The sequence below is a fragment of the Carettochelys insculpta genome, chromosome 3 (assembly GCF_033958435.1).
Source record: "Carettochelys insculpta isolate YL-2023 chromosome 3, ASM3395843v1, whole genome shotgun sequence".
NCBI classification, from domain to species: domain Eukaryota; kingdom Metazoa; phylum Chordata; order Testudines; family Carettochelyidae; genus Carettochelys; species Carettochelys insculpta.
Genome location: NC_134139.1, coordinates 21,905,489 through 21,927,012, shown reverse-complemented (window position 1 = coordinate 21,927,012; position 21,524 = coordinate 21,905,489). Strand labels below are relative to the sequence as shown.

Below are 21,524 nucleotides of genomic sequence, written 5' to 3'. Positions count from 1 at the left end.
GACCCCAGCCTGCCATGGCCCAGGTAGACCATGGCACAGGGACGGTGCCACGGCCACCAGTGCCCATCAGCACCTCCACCCATGGACAGTGCCGTGCCCCACCCCTGGTGGGAGGGGCAGACCACTGGAAGGGTCCACCCACAGGGTCACTGCATGCACCAATGGGGGATGGGGAGTGGGGACCAGATGCCCTTGGGGGGTATGGGCCACGGGTCAGGGCTGGGTATTAACAGCCTCCCTCCCCCCTTTCCCCCTATTTCTGCAGCTGCCCCATCCATGGTCCCGGACAGCCCCCTGAGACCCCTGGACCACCACTGCCCAGGGTCACTACCTGTACCAGGATGGGCCCACCCCTGCCGGGGTCAGAGGCGCACCAAGCACAACCCTGAAGTAGCTGCTGCCCTCCAGCGCCAGGAGGACATCATGGAGCGGAGACTCCACTTCGAGGAGTGGGAGGCCATCTGGCGCTGGGAGGCCTGGCGGGATTTTATGGCCACCTTTAACCAGGTGGCCACCACATTCGAGGAGCTGGTGGCCCGGCTGATGTCCTCCGGGCTACCCTCCCTGATGTCCCGCCTGCCGCCCCACCCACCAGCTCCGCAGGGCAGGAGCCCACTGGGGCCAATGACTGGGCCGAGGACCCGCCTCAGACGTACCTCCCTGTCCTCCCGGCCCCCAGCCGGCCTCGCCAGGGACCCCGGCTGAGAGGGGGACTGGCCACCCGAACACAGTGGAGGTCGCACCCTTCCAGCCCCACCCTGGAATGATGGGCCGATGTCTGGCCTGCCAACATCTCCCCCGTGAATATAGTTGTCCCCGCCCTGCATATAGTTATTTATAGTTGACCCCCCTGTATATAGTTTATTATAGTTGTCCCCACCTGTATAAAGTTATTTTTCATGATGCTGTTTGTATTAGTTTTATATGCACAACAGAGGTGAAATTTTTGTTTATTTAAATAATGACAGTTTTATTTTTCAAAAACCCATGTCCCGTGTGCTTTTGGTGAGGGCGGGGTGTGGGTGCTGCGGCGGTGTGCAGGGGACCCACCAGGGATGGCCTGGGTGGCGCTCACTAGGCCCTCTGGTCAAAGTACTCCCGCAGGGCCTCCCGGACCCAGACCTCGTCCCGGTGGGCCTGGAGGCTAGGGGTAGCCTGTTCCAGCCTCCAGTGCCCAGGCCTGAACAAAGGCATCGTGCAGCAGGCACCCACAACCTGGGGGATGTTTGGGAGGCCCAGGTCCAGGCGTGCCAGGAGCCAATGCCACCAGCCCTTCAGGTGCCCGAAGGCCTGCTTGACCACTTGGTGGGCGTGGTTGAGCCCTGCATTGTAGCGCTCCTGGCTGGCATTGAGGTGGCCTGTATAGGGCCACATAAGCCAAGGCTGGAGGGGTAGGCCGCATCCACCATGAGGCAGAGGGGTATGGTAGTATCCCCCAGAGGGATCCCCTTCTGGGGGATGTAGGTCCCTGCCTCCAGTCAGCAGCATCGTCCCGAATTACGGAACACGCAAGCGTCCTGGGTACAGCCAGGCCAGCCCATGTATGCGTCCTGGAAGCGGCCATGGCTGTCCACCATGGCCTGCAGAACCATGGAGTGATAGCTCTTCCTGTTCATATCGTGCCCACCACTGTGGTCTGGTGCGCGGATGGGGAATCCCATAGCGGTGAATCCCGTGATGGCCGCGTCCAGGTCCCCAACTTGCATGATCCTCTGCAGCAGCAGGGCACTGAGTGCACGCATCACCTGTGGGGAGGGGACATGGGTGCATATAAGGGTATGCAGAGTGTGCCCCCCCCACCTGCCCTCCCCAGGCCCCCCACCTGAGTGGGTTCAGGCCCAGGCCTCCTTACCTCCATCACGACAGCCCTGACTGTGGCCTTGCCAACACCAAACTGCTGGCCCACGGAGCGGTGGCTGTTTGGAGTGGCCAGCTTCCAGACAGCTCCTGCGACCCTCTTCTCGATGGTGAGGGTGTGCTGCATCCAAGTGTCTTGGTGCCTCAAGGCAGGGGTGAGCCACTGGCAGAGCTCCATGAAGGTCTGCCGGCTCATGTGGAAGTTCCACAGCCACTGGTCATCATTCCATTCCCCCATAACCAGGTGCTCCAACCACTAGGTGCTGGAGGGGTAGCTCCAGAGTCAGTGGGGCACCCGGCGGGGGGGGGGGGGGGGAGCAGGAGGGCCCAATGGTCCGGGGCATCTCCTTGTGCCCCTGGTGAGGGTTCCCATTCCAGAATCTGCTGGGCAGCTGCCTGTGCAGCATCTAGCAGGGCGTCTGCTCCTTGGAGGGCAGCCTGGAGGGCTTCCAGCTGCTGCTGGATATCCAAGTCTGCAGGCTTGAGGTCTGCGAGGCTTGTGTCACCAACACAGAGCTCATGCAGTGCAGGGCTGGGTGTGTCTGGGAGGGGCCCTTTAAGTGAGTGGCTTGCAGCTGCCCCAGAAGGGCTAGTCTACTCTGAGACCCTGTCCGCAGGCTTTCTTGGCCCCTTATTTCGAAGGGCGGGTGCTTGTGTGTGTGGACGCTCTGTTTTTTCTTCCGGGGCAGCCCCTTTTCACGTTCCCCGTCGCTACTTTGATGTCGTACATCAACAGCACCAGCCTTGGAGAATGTGTGGACAATACGCGTCGAAATAGCCTATTTCGATGTCGTTACTTCGAAATAGCCTACTTAGACACAGCGTCCTAGTGTAGATGTAGCCATAGATCGACATAAGGACCTAGCATAGACAAGCCCTAAGAAAAGAATATGCGGAAAGGGTTTGGGCACAGAAAGTCCATGCTGGTAGAGGTTGAGAGCTGAAGACCCAAAGGGGCCCCTGACAAAGGAGGAGCTGTGTTGCAGTTACCCCTGGAATCGTGATGCTATTTCTCTAAAATGTGAACACAGAATCTAAAAGCCATAGCAGGGAACAAAAAAGTGATCTGTTTACAGCAAAAGAAATTCAAGTCCCAGATCTTTGAAGGATTCTAAAGCAACCTCTAGAACCATTCACAGATGGCCTGCTGCAATGGAACAGCGGTCACGCAATATTGCAAAATTATGGAGTAATAACTGTGACAAAGTCCCTTGTCAGCCTCTGTGGGTTCCTGCACTTCCTGGAGGATTTGTGCTGCCTCAGAGACTCACGGAGGTCCCCCTTTTGCCCAGGCCCTTCCAAAGGCAGGGGTCTCCACTTAGCGAGCCATCCTCATCATAGGCAGGACCAGTACAGGGAGAATAATACCAGTCCCCTTGCAGGCTCATGCCTGCTCCAGTAAAGTGATCCCTTGGGGGAAGAGTGGGAGGAGTCAAGACCCACCCTCTACCCTGGACTCCGGCCCAGGGTCCCTATGAGAACAAGAGGCAACCGGCAGGACCTTTACCCCTGCCCCAAAGTAGCAGCCTCACCCTGGGCCACTTCACCAACCACTTCCCCGTGGTACCTTTCGCTGTGCTTCTGCTCCTCTGGTGCACCTCCCAAAACCTTCCCCCCTGCTACCAGATGGGGAGCCTTTTATAGGAAGCACAGGGCCTATCTGACCAATGAGGGCTGATACCTAATAAGGCCACAGCTGCCTGTCCTAACTGGGCCTATTCAGGGAACAAGAATGCATTAATCCACCAGCCAGCATACGTTCCTTCTAGAAGGCTCCTGCAGCTACCAGGCAGCAGTCTGCCACATAACAAAGTCCAGAGTTATGCTCAAATTAAAGTGCAGATGTGAAAAATCAGCTGCATATGCAACACAGTAAAATAAGTCTCTTTTACATGACTGAGTTAATTAACTTAAAATATTATCATCTATATTACAAAGGGCATCATGGCGGTACTTACATAAATATTCTTCATATCTGCCACCTGGCACCTCACTGTATAGAACTCTTCAGCAGTCTGACTGACATGCTCACAGTCCTCAATAAAAAAACAAAATAAAAGAAGTGGTAAAGGAAAGACAATGTATTATTCTGATACATGAATTAAAACGGATTTTATAACCTTAGTATGAAGTGGACAGGAAAGACAGTGATACTTACCAAAGAAACAACATTGTTTGTAATGACACCACCAAATAAACTTTTCACGGTATTTTTCTGTGAATAAATGAATGAATTCTGTCAATAAAATTTGAGCTAATATATAGCTTTAAGAAATCTCTTGTGTAGCATGTTTTAAGAACTCACCAATTCTGGAGACATTTCTTCAATTTTTGTTATCAGATCAGTGAAGAATTCGGTCATATCTTTTTGTTCTCCAGTGTTAAGTGGTTGCTTATCCATGGTGTAGGTTTTACAGAAAGGCCTTGGATTGTATGCCTTACATTCACTTTCCTTTTTTGTGGGGGAGGCGGGGGGTGTAGAAGGGAGAGGCAAAAACACATTAAAAACAACTTTAAAATAAATATATATAAAATATGAGTAGAGTTAATATAAATATACAAATAGATGTATCTAAAGATAAATGTATAATAAATATATCAAGAATGCTGTTTGGTAGGTGGTAGAATATCATAAAGGAAAATCTAAGTGCTTCTGAAAAAATTAAATATCAAACTGTTACAAAATTACTAATCAAATACAAGTGTTGAATTAATATACAAATAAATACTTATTAAAACTGAAATAAAAGAGCTTCAGTAGAGATCTGACAAGTCACACTTCGCATATCTGTAGGGCGACAATATCTCCCTTTCCCAAATGCAGGACAGGGAGATATGGTGGGGAGGGGTGGTTCCTCCTGGTTCCTCCAAGCCCCGGGGAGCTGTGAAAGAAGCGGCGGCCGCCGACACTCCCTGGGGAAGCGGCAGCCACTGGCCCTCCCCCAGAGCCCTGGGGAAGCGGCAGCCACTGGCCCTCCCCCAGAGCCCTGAGGAAGCGGCAGCCACTGGCCCTCCCCCAGAGCCCTGAGGAAGCAGCAACTGCCCACATTTCACCTGCTTCCCCAAGGCTCAGGGAAGTGACTCCTGGCAGCAGCTGTGCCTGCGCAGCTGCTTGTGGAAGATGTCAGTGAGGGGATGGCCCAAACATTGGACAATGAGTCCATTTTAAAAAATAAGTCGGGATGCCTTTTTGGCCTCCCAAATACGGGACCATCCCATCCAATATTGGATGGAGGTTACCCTACAAATCTGTTTAGATACCAAAACAGTACATTTTGAACCTCTCTGGTCCAGCATTATCTGCAGTCTGGCATGATTTTAGTCAGCCAGATGTCCACTTATGGGTGTGGCCAAGTTTCCTGTGGTCCCCTTAATTTTTTTTACAGCTAGCCTGAGCCACTGCATCCAACCTCAGTTTATTATGCCTATATTCAATGTAATATTCAGTGGACTATTTTGAGCACAGCTAGCTCACATACGTTCACCCGTGCAGGGAATTATACTCCTAGCTCCAGAATAGACACACCTTGGATGCAGCGTAGGCTTTCACTCTTCTCGGCCATCCTCCTGAGCAATTCCCTCTTTACATTTTTAATCCTATCAAAGATGCTCCTTTTTCAGACATTACTTCCATTTAACTAGTCAGCTCCTCTGTATCACCCACCTTTAGTACTGACCACGCTGGATATTCATCTTTTTGTTTTTGTACTATTTTAATAGTCGACTTAAATTGTTGCAATGTAACTAATTTTTCAAGCACTGTGGCAAGGATGTTTCATAAACAAAATGCCCAAATTCCACAAAATGGGGAAAGAGCCAAAGAAAGGTGAAGTGACTCGTGCAAGGTAACTCAACAGCTAAGCTAAGCTGAGAATCAACTGCAGAAGCCCAACTCCCAATCCCCCAGTTCTAAGCATTCAAACTCCTTAACTATACTGAAATGTACATATTTCAGAAGAGATGTGTTAATTCACATAGTTACTTTTTCTAAAAAAAACAGATAAAGGGCAGAATGCGACTGGCCTGTGAGAGTCATAATGGCTGACAGTACACACCGAGGCCTAGTTTACACCAGGTATAAAAGTCAACCCCAGAAATGCAATTAGTGTAGCTAGAATTGATGTATCAGGCTGACTTCGCACGCTGGTGTAGAACAGGGCTCTTCAGGCTTGCACTGATATCCACCAGGGTTGACGGCCAAGCCCAGAGAGATTGATTTTGCTGTGTTTTCACTGACTCAGCAAAATGAAACTCCAACAGATTGATCATGGCATGTTGAATCCACAGTAAGTACAGACATACCCTAAGACTGCTTATATAAAGCACTGCTGCCAATACTAAGGACATACCTATACAGCAATTTATCACTCAGAGCTGGCCTGTGCCAGCTGACTCAAGTTAAAGGAATTCAGGCTTTAGAGCTATTTAACTGCAGCACACACTTTTGAGCTCAAACTGGAGTCCATGAGGTGGGAGGGACGAAACCCAGATGGCTACACCTTATAGTGCCCCAGAGCCTGGGCCAGTTATAGGTGCTTAATTGCAGTGCAGACACACCTTCAGAGATCTTACAGGGTAAGTATACAGCATGCACAGTGCTTCAAGAATCCTAGCTTAGATAGCATACCGCAAGTTTGTTTAGTACCACTATTTTTCCTTAGCCGTGTCTACACGTGCACGCTACTTTGAAGTAGCGGCACTAACTTAGAAATAGCGCCCGTCACGGCTACACGCATCGGGCGCTATTTCGAAGTTAACTTCAACGTTAGGCGGCGAGACATCGAAGTCGCTATCCTCATCAGGAGATGGGGATAGCGCCCTACTTCGACGTTCAACGTCGAAGTAGGGACCGTGTAGTCATTGCGCGTCCCGCAACTTCGAAATAGTGGGGTCCGCCATGGCGGCCATCAGCTGAGGGGTTGAGAGACGCTCTCTCTCCAGCCCCTGCGGGGCTCTATGGTCACCGTGGGCAGCAGCCCTTAGCCCAGGGCTTCTGGCTGCTGCTGCGGAGGCTGGGGATCCATGCTGCAGGCACAGGGTCTGCAACCAGTTGTCGGCTCTGTGGATCTTGTGTTGTTTAGTGCAACTGTGTCTGGGAGGGGCCTTTTAAGGGAGCGGCTTGCTGTTGAGTCCGCCCTGTGACCCTGTCTGCAGCTGTGCCTGGCACCCTTATTTCGATGTGTGCTACTTTGGCGTGTAGACGTTCCCTCGCAGCGCCTATTTCGATGTGGTGCTGCGCAACGTCGAAGTTGAACATCGACGTTGCCAGCCCTGGAGGACGCGTAGACGTTATTCATCGAAATAGCCTATTTTGATGTTGCTATATAGAAATAAGCTACTTCGATGTAGGCTTCACGTGTAGACGTAGCCCTTTAGTGTTAAAATTTTCTTAACTTTAAACATATTCTTAAATTCTTTGCTGACTGGGTAAAACATACAGCCTCTCTCTACTCCCTATTTAACGTACTGGATATAAATATGTTTAAGATGCCATAACTCCACAAAAGCACAGGGGACGTCACCACTAAGAGAGGGGGTGTGATTCCCAGCTCAAGGAAATAGATTCCCGCTAGCTCTAGCGCACTAAAAATAGCAAATAACTACAGCAATGGAATCTGTGGAAGAGGTTAGCGGTACTGAGTACATGACCATGCAAGATCCTAGTCATGGACTCAGGAAGATGAGCCGATCCTGCAGCTCATGGTTCTATTTTTAGCATACTAGCTTGACAAGTTTTCAGACTGTCCTCAAGCTGGAAACTACACGGTAAGCTCCAAGTATAGACATGCGCGTGCAGAGATAATTTTTTGTTCTTCTTCCCCTTCCTCCCCACCCTAAGTACTTCTTTTCTTAGAACCTACCATTAAATATGTAAACATTTTCTGAAGTTCCAGTAAAGTGGTTTTGTGCTTCATGTCCTCGGAATACTGAAAAAAATACATAAAATAAGGTTACAAATTTTAAAAGAGTTCTTCCAAAAACACAACACTTAAAGGTTATGAAGCAATAAGAACAACTATTGCTTTTCTTTTTTAAAAACAATATTTTAATTATATATTAGTCACAAGAATCATACATATCTACATACCCATTCCTTTTTTTCCTTAACCTAATATAGTACATGCTCATTTTCTGCATTTTAGCATATTATTTCACCAGTAATCTAGATTACTTTCTGATAAATGTAGTTTACAGAATGGATAATAGTTTCTAAAAATTCACACTAACTGGACAGCCCTGGATCCCAATGTATGAATACAGTCTTCATTGAAATAAAACCAAAAGCCAAAAAAACTAGTATTCTTAGATTAGAAACAATTACTTCTTTTCATAAAGTAAATTACATGAAAGGAGGTGGCTCCCAACAGGACTATAATGGTCTGGAGTTCTTAAGGGCCCTATCTGCTACTTACTAGTAAGCTAGTGAGTGGCCAAGTCTTCCTAAGTTTCCACAGCGGCAATTCTGGCTGAACTGTAGTTAGATAGAAGAGCAGCTGACAACAGTGCCTCAGAGGAGCTCCTTCATCAATACTGATCAGAAAGGAACTAGAAGTTAGGGCCATAGATATTGTAGTTAGTGTCTGCTATAGACTGCCAGATCAGGAAGATGAGGATTTCTTCAGACAGTTAAGTGAAGCTTCCAAATCACAAGCGCTGGTGCTCATGGGAGACTTTAATCATCTGCACGTTTGTTGGGAGACCAATACGGCAGCACACAGACAATCCAGGAAGTTTTTGGAGAATGTTGGGGAAAACTTCTTGGCACAAGTGCTGAAGGAACTGACCAGGGGCCATGCACAACTTGATCTGCTGCTCACAAACAGGGAATAACTAGTAGGAGAAATAGAAGTGGGTGGAAACCTGGGCTGCAGTGACCATGAGATAGTAGATTTCAGGATCCACACAAAAGGAAGAAGGGTGAACAGTAACATACAGACCCTTGATTTCAAAAGAGTAGACTTCGACCCCCTGAGAGAACTGATGAGCAGGACCCCTTGGGAAATGAAGATGAAGGGGAAAAGAGTTCAAGAGAACTGGCAGTATTTTAAAGAAGTCTTACTGAAGGCAAAGGAACAAACCATCCTGCTGCATGGTAGGCAACCAGCTAGGCTTAACAGGGAAATCCTTAGTCAGCTTAAACTCAAAAAGGATGCGTACAAAAAAGGGTAACGTGGACAATTGAGTTAGGAGGAGCATAAACATATGGCTGGAGGATGCCAGGGAGTAATCAGGAAAGCCAAAGCACAATTGGAACTGCATCTGGCAAGGGATGTGAAGGGTAACAAGAAAGGTTTCTACAGGCATATTATCAGAGAAGGTGTGGGGATGTTACTGGATGAGAGAAGTAACCTAGTGACAGATGTAAGAAAAGCTGAAGTACTCAATGTTTTTTTTTTGCCTCTGTCTTCACGGACAAAGACAGCTCTCACACTATAGTGCTATACAAGGCAGCATGGGAAGGTGGAGGGCAGCCATCTGTGGGGCAGGAACAAGTTCTGAGCTATCTCAAAAAACTAGATGTACAGAAATCCATGGGTCTGGATTTAATGTACCCAAGGGTACTGAGGGAATTGGCAGATGTCATGGCCAAGCCTTTGGCCATTATCTCTGAAGACACTTCAAGACTGGGAGAGATCCCAGATGACTGGAAAAAGGCAAATGTAGTGACCATCTTTAAAAAAAGGAAAGGAGGACAATTCAGGGAACTAGAGACTGGTCAGCCTTACCTCAATCCCTGGGAAAATAATGGAGGGGATCCTCAAGGAATCCAGTTAGGAGCACTTGGAAGAAGGGAAAGTGACCAAAAGTAGCCAACATGGATTCACCAAGGGGAAGTCCTGCCTGACCAATCTGATTAGCTTTTATGATGAGGTAACAGGCTCTGTAGACAGGGGGAAGGAAGTCAGTGGATGTGATATACCTTGACTTCAGCAAAGCTTTTGATACAGTCTCCCACCACATTCTTGCCCATAAGTTAAGGAAATATGGATTGGATCCTTGGACTATAAGACGGATAGAAAGCTGGCTTGACAGTTGGGCCCAAAGGGTAGCGATCAATGGGTCAATATCTGGATGGTGGTTGGTTTCAAGCGGAGCGCCGCAAGGCTCAGTTCTGGGGCCAGTGTTGTTCAACATCTTTATTAATGACCTGGGTGAGGGACTGAATTGAACCCTCAGCAAGTTTGCGGATGACACAAAGCTAGGGGGAGAGGTAGATAAGTTGGAAGGTAGAGATAGGATCCAGAGGACTTGGATAAATTGGAAGATTAGGCCAAAAGAAATCTGATGTGGTTGAACAAGGAGAAGTGTAGAGTCCTGTACCTTGGGCAGAAGAATCCCAAGCATTGTTATAGGCTGGGGACCAACTGGCTAAGCAGCAGTACAGAGGAAAGGGACTTAAGGGTCATTGTGGATGAAAGGCTGGATATGAGCAAACAGTGTGCCCTTGTAGCCAAGAAGGCTAATGGCATATTGGGGAGCATTAGGAGGAGCATTTTGAGCAGATCTAGAGAAGTGGTTGTTCCCCTCTGTTCAGCACTGGTGCGACCACATCTGGAATATTGTGTCCAGTTGTGGGTCCCCCATTATAAGAAGGATGTGGATGTGCTGGAGCAGGGTCAGCAGAGGGCAACAAAAATGATTTAGGGGCTGGAGCACAGGACCCATGAGGAGAGGAGAGGGATTTGGGCTTGTTTAGTTTACAGAAGAGAAGACTGAGGGGTGATTTAATGGCAGCCTTCAACTTCCTGAAGGGGAGCTCTAAAGAGGATGGTGAGAAACTGTTCTCAGTGGTGTCAGATAGCAGAACAAGGAGTAATGGTCTGAAGGTACAGAGGGAGAGATGTAGGTTGGATATTAGGAAAAACTACTTCCCCAGGAGGGCAGTGAAGCACTGGAATGAGTTGCCTAGAGAGGTAATGGATTCTCCGTCCCTAGAGATTTTTAAGCCCTGGCTTGGCAAGGTCCTGGCTCGGATGACTTAATTGGGGCTGATCCTGCTTGAAGCAGGGGTTGGACTAGACGACCTCCTGAAGTCCCTTCCAGCCCTATGATTCTATGTCATCCACATCCTAATTAACTTCAGGGAGCAGAGAGATGCAATGATCCCCTTTGCAACCACTTGGCTCACAACATCAATCTACTAATACTATTTTAAAGCATACATTTATGGTTACAACCAGTTTGTGTAGGGCACCTTCCCAACGGTCAAGGAAGATAGTATCTGCTCAAGGAGCTCACAATTTAAGGACAATTAAAAAAAAGGTAGAAAAAGAGTCACAAGACAGGTAGTTTTTATACAATTTATGTACAAGTCAACTTAATTCATAATCTGTGGGTGTTGCATGCTAGCAGAATGGATTTATGAGTGGGAACTTATCACAACTGGGTTTTAAAGAACAATTATATTTAGCATTACAAATATTTAGGGAAAAATACACCTCTTTGCACTTGAGACACTAACAAAAATTATAATTAATTGATCAAAGAAATAATTAATATCTTAGTACACACCTTTATTAAAGGAACACGGGTTAAAAATAAAATAAAATCATACCTTAGCAGTAAAAATAGCTTGTCTAGCTTCTGGTATCATATAAAGCTGCTGAATAGTGGATGCCAAGTAGCAAGTTGCTCCAAGATTAGTAAGACCAACAAATCTGCATTCAGCTCGAACATCATCATGTGGCCAATAATCCCATTTGTAAGGCGCATGAGAAGCTGGAAATGTATGAATTACAAAAAGAAAATCAACACAAAGTACATTGTTACGAAGACCACAAAAACACCTAATTATAAACTATTATGCCATTCATTAAGCTATTCTGTATTCTAGATTTACAGAGATAATGAACCAGAATGTGCTTGTACTTTGAGCATGGGGGAAACAGAATGAGCATAAACAGGCCCTTACCACAAGTCTGAAGCAGGGTGCAGAGTGCAGGGTATGTTTTCTCCTTTGGTGTGTGCACTGCTCTGGTGACACGTGACTCTGACATTTGTAGGTTTGCTAGCTTGCTACAAAGAGCAGAGGAAGTGTAGCAGCTCAAGCTAGCCACTGAGGACACAGCTAGGATCCAGGCAGGGTTGTACTTAGGTGACTAGCCCATGCCGCAGCGTACACTGCTACAGCTCCGCTGCTAACGTTAGCAAGCTGAGCTGCTCCAAAGTAGCGTGGCAATGCCTACAAATGTGCTGCAATCATTTCTCCTGACTGCAGTGCAGAGAGACCAATATCATGGCCCCAGGATGGCTAGCCAGTCCAAAGTAGAAAGCAGTAATAATGGTTCACACATCCTACTCCACTTCCTCCACTAGCAGCTATAAGGAGGTGCAGGACAAAATGCATGGTGTACCTTCCTTAAGACAGTTGCAAGAGATATGTTAGTCATATGCTGTGGGAGTCACTGTGGCTCTTCACAAGCAGAATGTCTCAAGGTTTGACTACAGGGGGATAAAAGCTTCACAGCTGGCCTGAGTCAACTGACTCAAGTTTGTAGAGCTTGAGCGTCTGGCTTCAGCTTGAGGTCAAATGTCTATACAGCAATTTTTAACTCATCAACATGAGTTGAACAAGCCTAAGTCAGATGACATGGGTCAATCACAGCTGTGCTGCAAGGCTTTTATCCTCCTGTAGACATACACTGGGGTAATGTGGCTCTGACAGCTACTCAACATAGTACACAGAGCATAACTGTCCATCAGTAAAAAAGACATTCAGACATAATTATGGATATTAAGCCTCTTTCACACATATTAAAGTGCTTTCAAAATGTTATTCACTTTTTTTTTTATAGAAGTGCATGTGTGGAAAGTCATGGATATTAAGAAAGTCTGTTTTGTATGATGACTTCATAGTGACGGAATATTTCCAACCAGCCTGTGAAATGAATTTAATAAATCTGCAAGCGGACCCATTTGTGCACCCAAACAGATGTGCTTCAAAATGCCAAAATCCGACACACACAAAACTGAAGTACGTTTTGGAAGCTTGCTGAAAGGTGGCTCTACTAGCAACCTCACAAACATAAAATGGAAACAACCAAATGTGAAATGTTACAATTCTTATTTATGACAAATATATGTAATACAAATAATAAGAGGCATAGTATATAAATAAGCATCTTAGTCTAATTCAAGTATCGGAGGGGTAGCCGTGTTAGTCTGGATCTGTAACAGCAACGAAGGGTCCTGTGGCACCTTATAGACTAGCAGAAAAGTTTTGAGCATGAGCTTTGATGAACTGAGTCTGTACTCACGAAAGCTCATGCTCAAAACTTTTCTGTTAGTCTATAAGGTGCCACAGGACCCTTCGTTGCTGTTAGTCTAATTCAGTTTCTCAAATTGGATATTTTCGTCCTGATTGTCTCTAACTCCTGTCACTTACTGATGCCTTAAACATCTTTTCTTATCTGTCTAACAAGAAGCGCAGTCTCTGATATACAGCAGGATGTACTTCCTTTGCATTGTCTACGCTGTCAATTTTTTTCCCTCTCTGACTCTGTCCTCACTCCCTTCCTCTTTCCCTTTCTCCATCTGAAATTCTCTTTTCTTCTGCTTCTTTTTAGAAACACACTTAGCATTAACTACTGAATGAGAGTAAAAGTCAGCACAGGTAGAAGCACAGGTACAAACTGACAGTAAAAAAAAAAGATGCCAGTTGTTTACCAGCTAGTCTCTTCTCACAAACACTAGCCACTCCCAACTCAACATCCCTCACACACACCAGCTACTCACACTTTCCAACATACACATAGTCAGCTTTAAGTCACATTCGGAAGAGAGTTAAACTGAGTCTGCCCCCCAAGCTTTCTACTAAGGTTTCTTCTTGATGTAACAAATCAATAAACCTGTCCATGATTTACATTTGTTACAGAGTAAATGTAGTATTAAGGATGAATTAGTGAATTACATAAACACTGCATCTTGAAAAGAAGGCTTATCTGATTACAAATGCCAAAGATAATAAACACACTCAGCATGATCATTAAAGCAAATGCAAAAGGCAGATAAGGGTAGGAACCTTACTGGAGTTAATACGTGAAGATGGAAAAGAACACAAAACCAAGCCTTTAGCTACAATGCTGAATACAAACTTGAACGACTTTGGCAACAAACCCATTGGAATGTCTCTTGTCTTTTTTGTGAACAGTGGCTGAGTTTCCGTTATTGTAAGAAGAGAGGCACACCAAAGAAATTTAATTACTACCATAGAACTAGGGGGAGGAGCGTATACAGTAAGTAACCTAAAGGGTCAGCAAGAAGAGACAGAGAAAACACTTTCTGTGATCATGTTAATTTTCTACGTCTAATCCAAGATGTGCCTATACAGTAGAAGATTAGAGAAATCATACATACTATATTGTTTTTATCTGATCTTGCTATATCTTGTGCTGTAACATCAGCTGAAAACAGTCTGGATCAATGGGCAGGATCTACCTGCCAGTCCAGCAAGTGGCAATCAGTTCAAACGCAAGACTTTTACATCTAGTGTATTTTTTTCCACAAGCTTGCAGGCAGGCTTTCTGCAGTTGTTCTCCTCTCTTGCTGTTATAGAAGACACACCATCTTTCTTTAAAGCCACTACAAAGCTCTGGAATAACATGAAGAATATGAGGATAAAGGCAATTTCACCCTCAAAAAGCTTTAGGAAAAAAGGCTAAAAATGTACCTCTTAAGTACCCTCTCTAAGGCAAATTTTAGCAGCAGGTACATTCTCTGCCCATTTGCCCAAAACCTCACCCCTCTACAGTCTGGCTAGGAACTACCACAGCGAAGGCCAAGCAGTGGCTGGCAGAATTGTATATCAGAGACCTGGAACATATTTCAGCAGCCCCTGGACAACGAGAACACGCAGAATGGCTTTCAAATACAAATGGAGACCAAAGAATAGAAGCCTCCAGAAGTTCCTGTCCTCGGACTATGATCACTAGATAACCTGCTGGAAAAAAGAGACAGTCACATCTCTCTTGTGACACCCTCTTTAGACAATGGAACCCTCTTCATCCAGGACTCGTTACCTGAACACATGCAGCTTCTGCTGTCTCCATTCTCCCTAACACAGAATCTTTCCTCCCTTCCATAATCTGCCTCCCGCAACACAAAACTTCTCAGAAAAGCTCTCTCCCCCAGCAAACACATTTTATGTCCCTTTCCAAGTCACAAGAGACATCTTTTCTTCCCTTATGGGAAGAAAAAGCTTCATCTTTGATTTCTATTCCTTCTGAAAGGAAGCCTCACAAAGAGCTTTAGCTTGGATCAGACCAGGATCAACCACCTGTGGCAGGGTTGCTTCCACTTCAGATAACTGCAAGAGGATCACTTCATGCAAATGGAGTTACTTGATGTCCCTCCCACACAAGAAACATTAAAAATCTCCCGGGCGGAATTCCTTTTCCAGATAATAACTTATCTATCTGTCTCAAAGTCAACCCCCAGAGTTGAATCTGTCTTTCCACAAGTTATTGAGAAGCTGGTGGAAACAAAGTGTGCTTCTCCTGATTCTGTTCCCAAGCTACCGAAATAGTGCTTCAGGTTCTGAGATGAACCCTGATTTCTGGACCACGTGGTTGTCTTATATTCCAGCAGATCATTCTAGGTTCTTAGTTCTGCTTCAACACATTGATGTGTCACTTCACAAGCTCCTGCTCAGGAAAACAGGAAAGGCTATTAAATGATCATTTGAGCTGCAAGGAAACTTATCCAGAAAAATAAATCCTCTAGTGTGAAAACTATTGTCTGTTTCCAGCGTCCTTTGATTAACTCCTTGCAGGGAGAAGGAAGGGTTCTTAAGCCATAGACAGGGATAGGCAGCTTACCCCACTATTCTCTTCAGAAGCAGTAGATATTCTACTATAGGGCCAGCCCTCCACAATGATCCTATCACCCTTCATCTAAAGAATTGCCTCACTGTTGCTCATTCATCTCAAAACCAGGAATATCTAATCAGTCCTTGTCATCTTTTTCCATTGTTGAACAAAGTGTTTTTCGTCCCTTACTATCTTTTTCTGTTTAGTGCAGATATCAGATCTTAAGAGATCCACTACCCTTCCATTCAAACATTTCTTTCAGGATGGGTCAGACAAAAGGATTCCTGCATGCACATCACAGTCCAGGCTTCAGGGATTCCATAGCTGTGTCTACACGTGCACGCTACTTCGAAGTAGCGGCACTAACTTCGACGTTAGGCGGTGAGACGTCGAAGTCGCTAACCTCATGAGGGGATCGGAATAGCACCCTACTTCGACGTTCAACGTCAAAGTAGGGACCGTGTAGACAATCTGCGTCCCACAACGTCGAAATTGCTGGGTCCTCCATGGCGGCCATCAGCTGGGGGGTTGAGAGATGCTCTCTCTCCAGCCCCTGCGGGGCTCTATGGTCACCATGGGCAGCAGCCCTTAGCCCAGGGCTTCTGGCTGCTGCTGCGGCAGCTGGGGATCCATGCTGCAGGCACAGGGTCTGCAACCAGTTGTCGGCTCTGTGGATCTTGTGGTGTTTAGTGCAACTGTGTCTGGGAGGGGCCCTTTAAGGGAGCGGCTTGCTGTTGAGTCCGCCCTGTGACCCTGTCTGCAGCTGTGCCTGGCACCCTTATTGCGATGTGTGCTACTTTGGCGTGTAGACGTACCCTCGCAGCGCCTATTTCGATGTGGTGCCGTGCAACGTCGAAGTTGAACATCGACGTTGCCAGCCCTGGAGGACGTGTAGACGTTATTCATTGAAATAGCCTATTTCGATGTTGCTACATCAAAATAAGCTATTTTGATGTTGGCTTCACGTGTAGACGTAGCCCATATGAGATATCCCAGTGGGGTCCAACTTGACATCCAAGTTTCTTAAAGCACTCTCTTACCCAAGCCTGGTAAGACTCTTGTGCCATCTTGGAACCTAAACCTGGTACTAGTTACCATAAATTCATCCTCACCACTCTCTCTCTGTCCTTTTTATAAAGTGGTCTTTCTTGTGACCAACACCTAAGGTAGGAGAGTTGAGAAAATTTATAGACATTGCTGATGATACCCCTATATCATTTTAGAAAGAGAAAAGAGTTTCTTCCCATGGTGCAATCAGGCCTTCCTTCCATTTTTTTCTATGACTGCCTCTCATGTGAACATGTAATGTTATTAAGAGTCTAGATAGAGAATCACACTAAAACAAAAGAAAGTGTTTCTAATAAAACTGGAAGAAAAAGAAGAAAAGAGAGAGATTACAGTTAGGCTTCTGTTTTTCGAGACTCTTAGCCTAAGTGTCTAGGTAACCAGTGTTTGAACAGTTGAATTAAATGGAAACAAACCACACATTCAGTTCAATATCTAACGTAGATTACAAATTGTTCCTTAAAATATTGGGAGGGTTACTATATGGGGAAATTTTTGGTTATTTTCAGACACCTTTAACAAAGCACGTATATAATAGCAAGTCAAAAATGGGAAAATGAGGTTTCTAGCTTCCTTCCTAAATTATAATGTACTGATAATGTATACATGGAAATACGAATTATGACAAAATTAAGACTGATAGAGAAACCTGAACTGACATTTCTAGGCTCATAGAAAGAAAATTTTGGGGAACATAAATGACCAAAGAGAATTAGGATGAATTTGTAAATAAATTACACAGGAAAATAACTAAAGAAATGGATAAACAGGAATAGGATTTCCATTACAGAGAAAGAGTTGGAGCTAACAGGCATGACATACTTTTTTCCAACATTGTAATTTAGACTTCTGAGCACAGAAGGTTATTTACACCCCAAAACACTGCACAAGCTGGAAATATAACTAATTACTATGAACAGCCATGTGAAAAGAGATACAAAAAACTAAGAAGACAGACAGGCAAAAGGGGGAAGAAAGCATGAACCATGAAGAGGCAGCCATTTTGAACACCCACAAGGAGCACTTAAGAAAAGATGCTACATCTGCCAAAACGATGACTGCCCCATTAACAATCAGAGGTCATCTGCACCTCAAACAGGGCAGCTTGCACCTCAGAACAATAAAATAAACTGCATCAATCAAGTGCCTGATAAGAAAAGTCAGAGTGCAAGAGACAAGAATGATATGTATGCTATTAAATTCACTAAATAAGCAATGTGTATATTGACTGCTTGCCATGCAACAGGCCCAAATGCTTTTGGGGCAGGGGGAGGATAATAGATTAGTTTAAAGTATACAATGTTTCAAAGATTGCATTATTTGAAAATTGTATGTACAGTTTGTTGAAGTCCCAGCTGATGCAAACCAACCAGCTGCTTGGTGGGCAAAGCATGTATACACTTGCACACCCTGAATACTGTACCAGGAGCTGCACAAGTACAAGAGGAGTAGAGAAATATTTTAAGAAAAAATAGTGTGCATCAGTTAAATGAAGATTCTCTGCTCCCAAAAGGATCCATCAGGGATTTAAGTAATTTCCTAGTGTGGCACTGCCAGGCTGTCCCAGCATGAGAGTGTACACTTCAGACGCATTTTTCTCATTCTTAAGTGATTTTTATATATCCAAAACGTCTATAAAAGCCCAACCCCAAAATGTTAATGCTGAAAAGTATCTATCTTGCACAAAATACTTACAAAAACTAAACATGAATAAATATTCTTACACTGCATATGTTGTGCCATAACCCAGTTGTGGAGCAGCCTGTAGTTTTCTACAGAACCCTTTACCATTTCTACCAACAAGTCGTAAGCAGCAGCCCTTGAAGAATGTGACTTGCATTTCGGCTGTTGTCTATCTTTTAGACTTGGCAGCAAAAACAGAAGATTGAAGATGTCTCTTAGAAACTCCTGTAAAACAATTCAATCGGTAGGCATATCAGTTTGTACAAATATTAAAAACACTATCATAAAAATTTTAAATAGTTTCAAACTTTCTAGAAGGCTTTCTCCTTCAGATGAAAACAATTTTAATGTCATGTAGATAAATTTTGGACCGTAAACTCTGACAGTGTCTCCTTCACACTATCTTTGGCATATTATAGAACATACCAAAAAAAAAAAAAAAACCAATGCTTTTCAAATTATTTGAAGACTACAAATGTGTTAAATGACTATAATGTAAACATAAATATGTCTACCAAAAAAGGTAAGACAATTATCTACAGCTCTATCACAGCACCCCTATCTGGAATAAGAAACCAGAAAAAAATTAATGAAGGCTGTCAAAGATCCAAACTGGAGTAACATTCAGATGTAAGTCAGATTTAAAGACTTTTTAGATTAGCACTGTTACATAACATGAATTATCTAAAACATTATTATTCCTACAAATCATATTAACATAATGGATCAAGTATAATATAACAAAAACAACTGTTATCAGAAAACTATGAAATTCATGCACTTTACCAATTGGGATTATTTTCTTTTCCTTTGTAAATAAATCAAACTGTAAGAAAATATGTACTAATGTTATACAAGAGATATGCATACTTCACAACTGATGATCAATAGAATTTATTATATAAAGAGATAGGATAAAATCCAAATCAATGAATATTCTCCCATTGACTTTAATGTGACAGGATTTCACCCAGGGTATTTTAATTTGCACTGACAAAACTAAACATGCACACTTTAAGTAACTTCAAAAAAGATCAGTTTCTTTCCTTTATTACATACCCATAAAAGTCATGTAATTCACATATTATCAGTTTGTTTTAATGCTCACAAAATAAATTTCATTTTAAGAGTTCAACTGCTATCAATTCAGGATTTTTCAAAAAAATTATTATTTTAATGACAAATGCTACATTTTAAATAATGATCCCTGAATAAAGTGAATCCATTTTAATGGACTAAAAGAGCACAAACAATGGATGTTCCAAGTCATGTTGATACTGGGCAACAGATACACAGATTGCAATTCATTACCCCCATTCGACACAACAGATCAACATAACTACATGTTGCTCAGAAGTAAATCTAAATTTATCCATAACCTGTTTTAGTCACATTAATTCAACAATATTATAATTTTAAAAAGCCCAAACCCACATATTATAAATCCTAAAATAAACACCCCTCTAGTAACATGACAGTATTTTTCAAAAATCCCCTTTTCTAACTATGTTATAGGGAGCAATAAGGAGAAGGAAGGAAGCTTGTTTAGAAGGCTTAAGTAGCAAAGGAGGAGTGGAGGCTTTTTTGCAATTAGCAAGAGACAAGTTGACAGTGCTTATTAACAGGAGCGGGAGAGAGAAAGGCAAAAGGGCTGGCAGCTGGTAGGAAACAGGTTGAATATGCTGGTTACAGAATAGTTTGAACACTTGTCTAATGTGTTAAAAATAAACTTTGTTTTCCTAGTGATTCCTGCTAAAACTCAAATGTTTGCAGCCATAAATATTTAGATAGTGTTTACACTAGCCTTTACAAATGTGTTACTTGCCTTACAAGTAATTCATTTATGGTTATTTAAGACGGAAAGAGAAGTAAGCACTGTTCTTCCTTGAACACACTGAGCCCTAGGCTACTCTAAAAACGGAAGTCATCTGAAGTTACGTTGTATCAATCTATCTGAGCATATGTCTATACTCAAATGTGTCTCCTGAGGACAGTTACAGCAATACAACACCACCCTCCCCCAGAATGACTTAGAGCCATAGTGGACGTCTGTGATCAATGCAGTCCAAGTGTAGGCACTACAATCTATATCAACCCAGCAGCCTAACAACACCTGACACTGTCACTCTGATCACAATACTAAAAACTCCACTGCCCAGGCATCACAGAGACCGAAGGCACAATGCCGCTTTAAAATTCCCATATATTTTTGAAAACCCATTTCTGAATGCCCAGCCTGGCAAGCACACCTAGCAGCTCTGCCTGGCTGTGTGCAATTTCCCAACCGATCACGTCAGCTACAAACTCTACACATACTCCTACCTGGTGTAGGCAGGCAGTAACAGATCTCCTGAACCTATGGAGGGAAGAGGTTATGCAGGTACAGCAATGGAGCAGACCAAGAAATGGAGGCATTAAAAGACTCTATGTATGACGTAGGTGAAAGGGTATGATAGCAAGCAGGAGCACTGCCGAGTGAGAGTGAAAGCACTGTGGCCAGCATACTACACGCCCAGTTAGGCCACCGGTTGACCTAGTAATGAGGTACAGCTTGCCACTTGCAGAAAGAGCTATGTATCATATTTGTACATACAACCAGTACCCAGCAGACAACCAGCACTCAGCAAATAACCATGGAGATACCTCAGTGGAGGGCAAGATAGGTATCACAAGCTCAGATTTTTCTGCAACTCCACCACAATCCAGCCTGATCTAGGTAAAGGATTCTTAGATGTGTGGATATGTTTTCCCTCAAAATTTTAAAAAGTGAGAAACACCAGGCTAGCAGGACACAGGTGCTTATTTTTACTTAATTGTTTTGCTTGTATGAGATGAGGTAGAGGTACAAACAAAGGAAGATTGTTCTGGGGTTTTCATTTCCCTGTAGCAGTATGGGAGGGACCAAGTGCAGTAGTTTTCTTATGTACATAGGATAATCTTTATATTTGCCTGAAAGATCTTGGTGACCATTGAGGTACTCTGCTACCTTTCCTGATAGTTTCTAGAGATGGCTGCCTTATTTCTTCACCCGAAATAGGACACTTTATTACACCACTTCATGACGACTTCAGCAGGCACCACTGTATTAAAGAGACTAGCAGCATAAAGGCA

The 21,524-nt window shown here is 44.3% G+C and overlaps 1 protein-coding gene across 4 annotated transcripts in view; it reads right to left on the bottom strand.

Moving 5' to 3' along the window:
* USP34 (ubiquitin specific peptidase 34) overlaps positions 1-21,524 on the bottom strand; it is a 344,835-nt gene that overhangs the window by 85,882 nt on the left and 237,429 nt on the right. For all 4 annotated transcript variants that reach the window (XM_074989455.1, XM_074989457.1, XM_074989456.1 and 1 more), the window contains 6 exons: positions 18,455-18,638; positions 11,414-11,577; positions 7,719-7,784; positions 4,163-4,309; positions 4,016-4,072; positions 3,816-3,893 (listed from right to left, as the gene is read on the bottom strand). In XM_074989455.1, the coding sequence (XP_074845556.1) occupies positions 3,816-3,893; positions 4,016-4,072; positions 4,163-4,309; positions 7,719-7,784; positions 11,414-11,577; positions 18,455-18,638 (696 nt within the window). The remainder of the gene's footprint in view (positions 1-3,815; positions 3,894-4,015; positions 4,073-4,162; positions 4,310-7,718; positions 7,785-11,413; positions 11,578-18,454; positions 18,639-21,524) is intronic.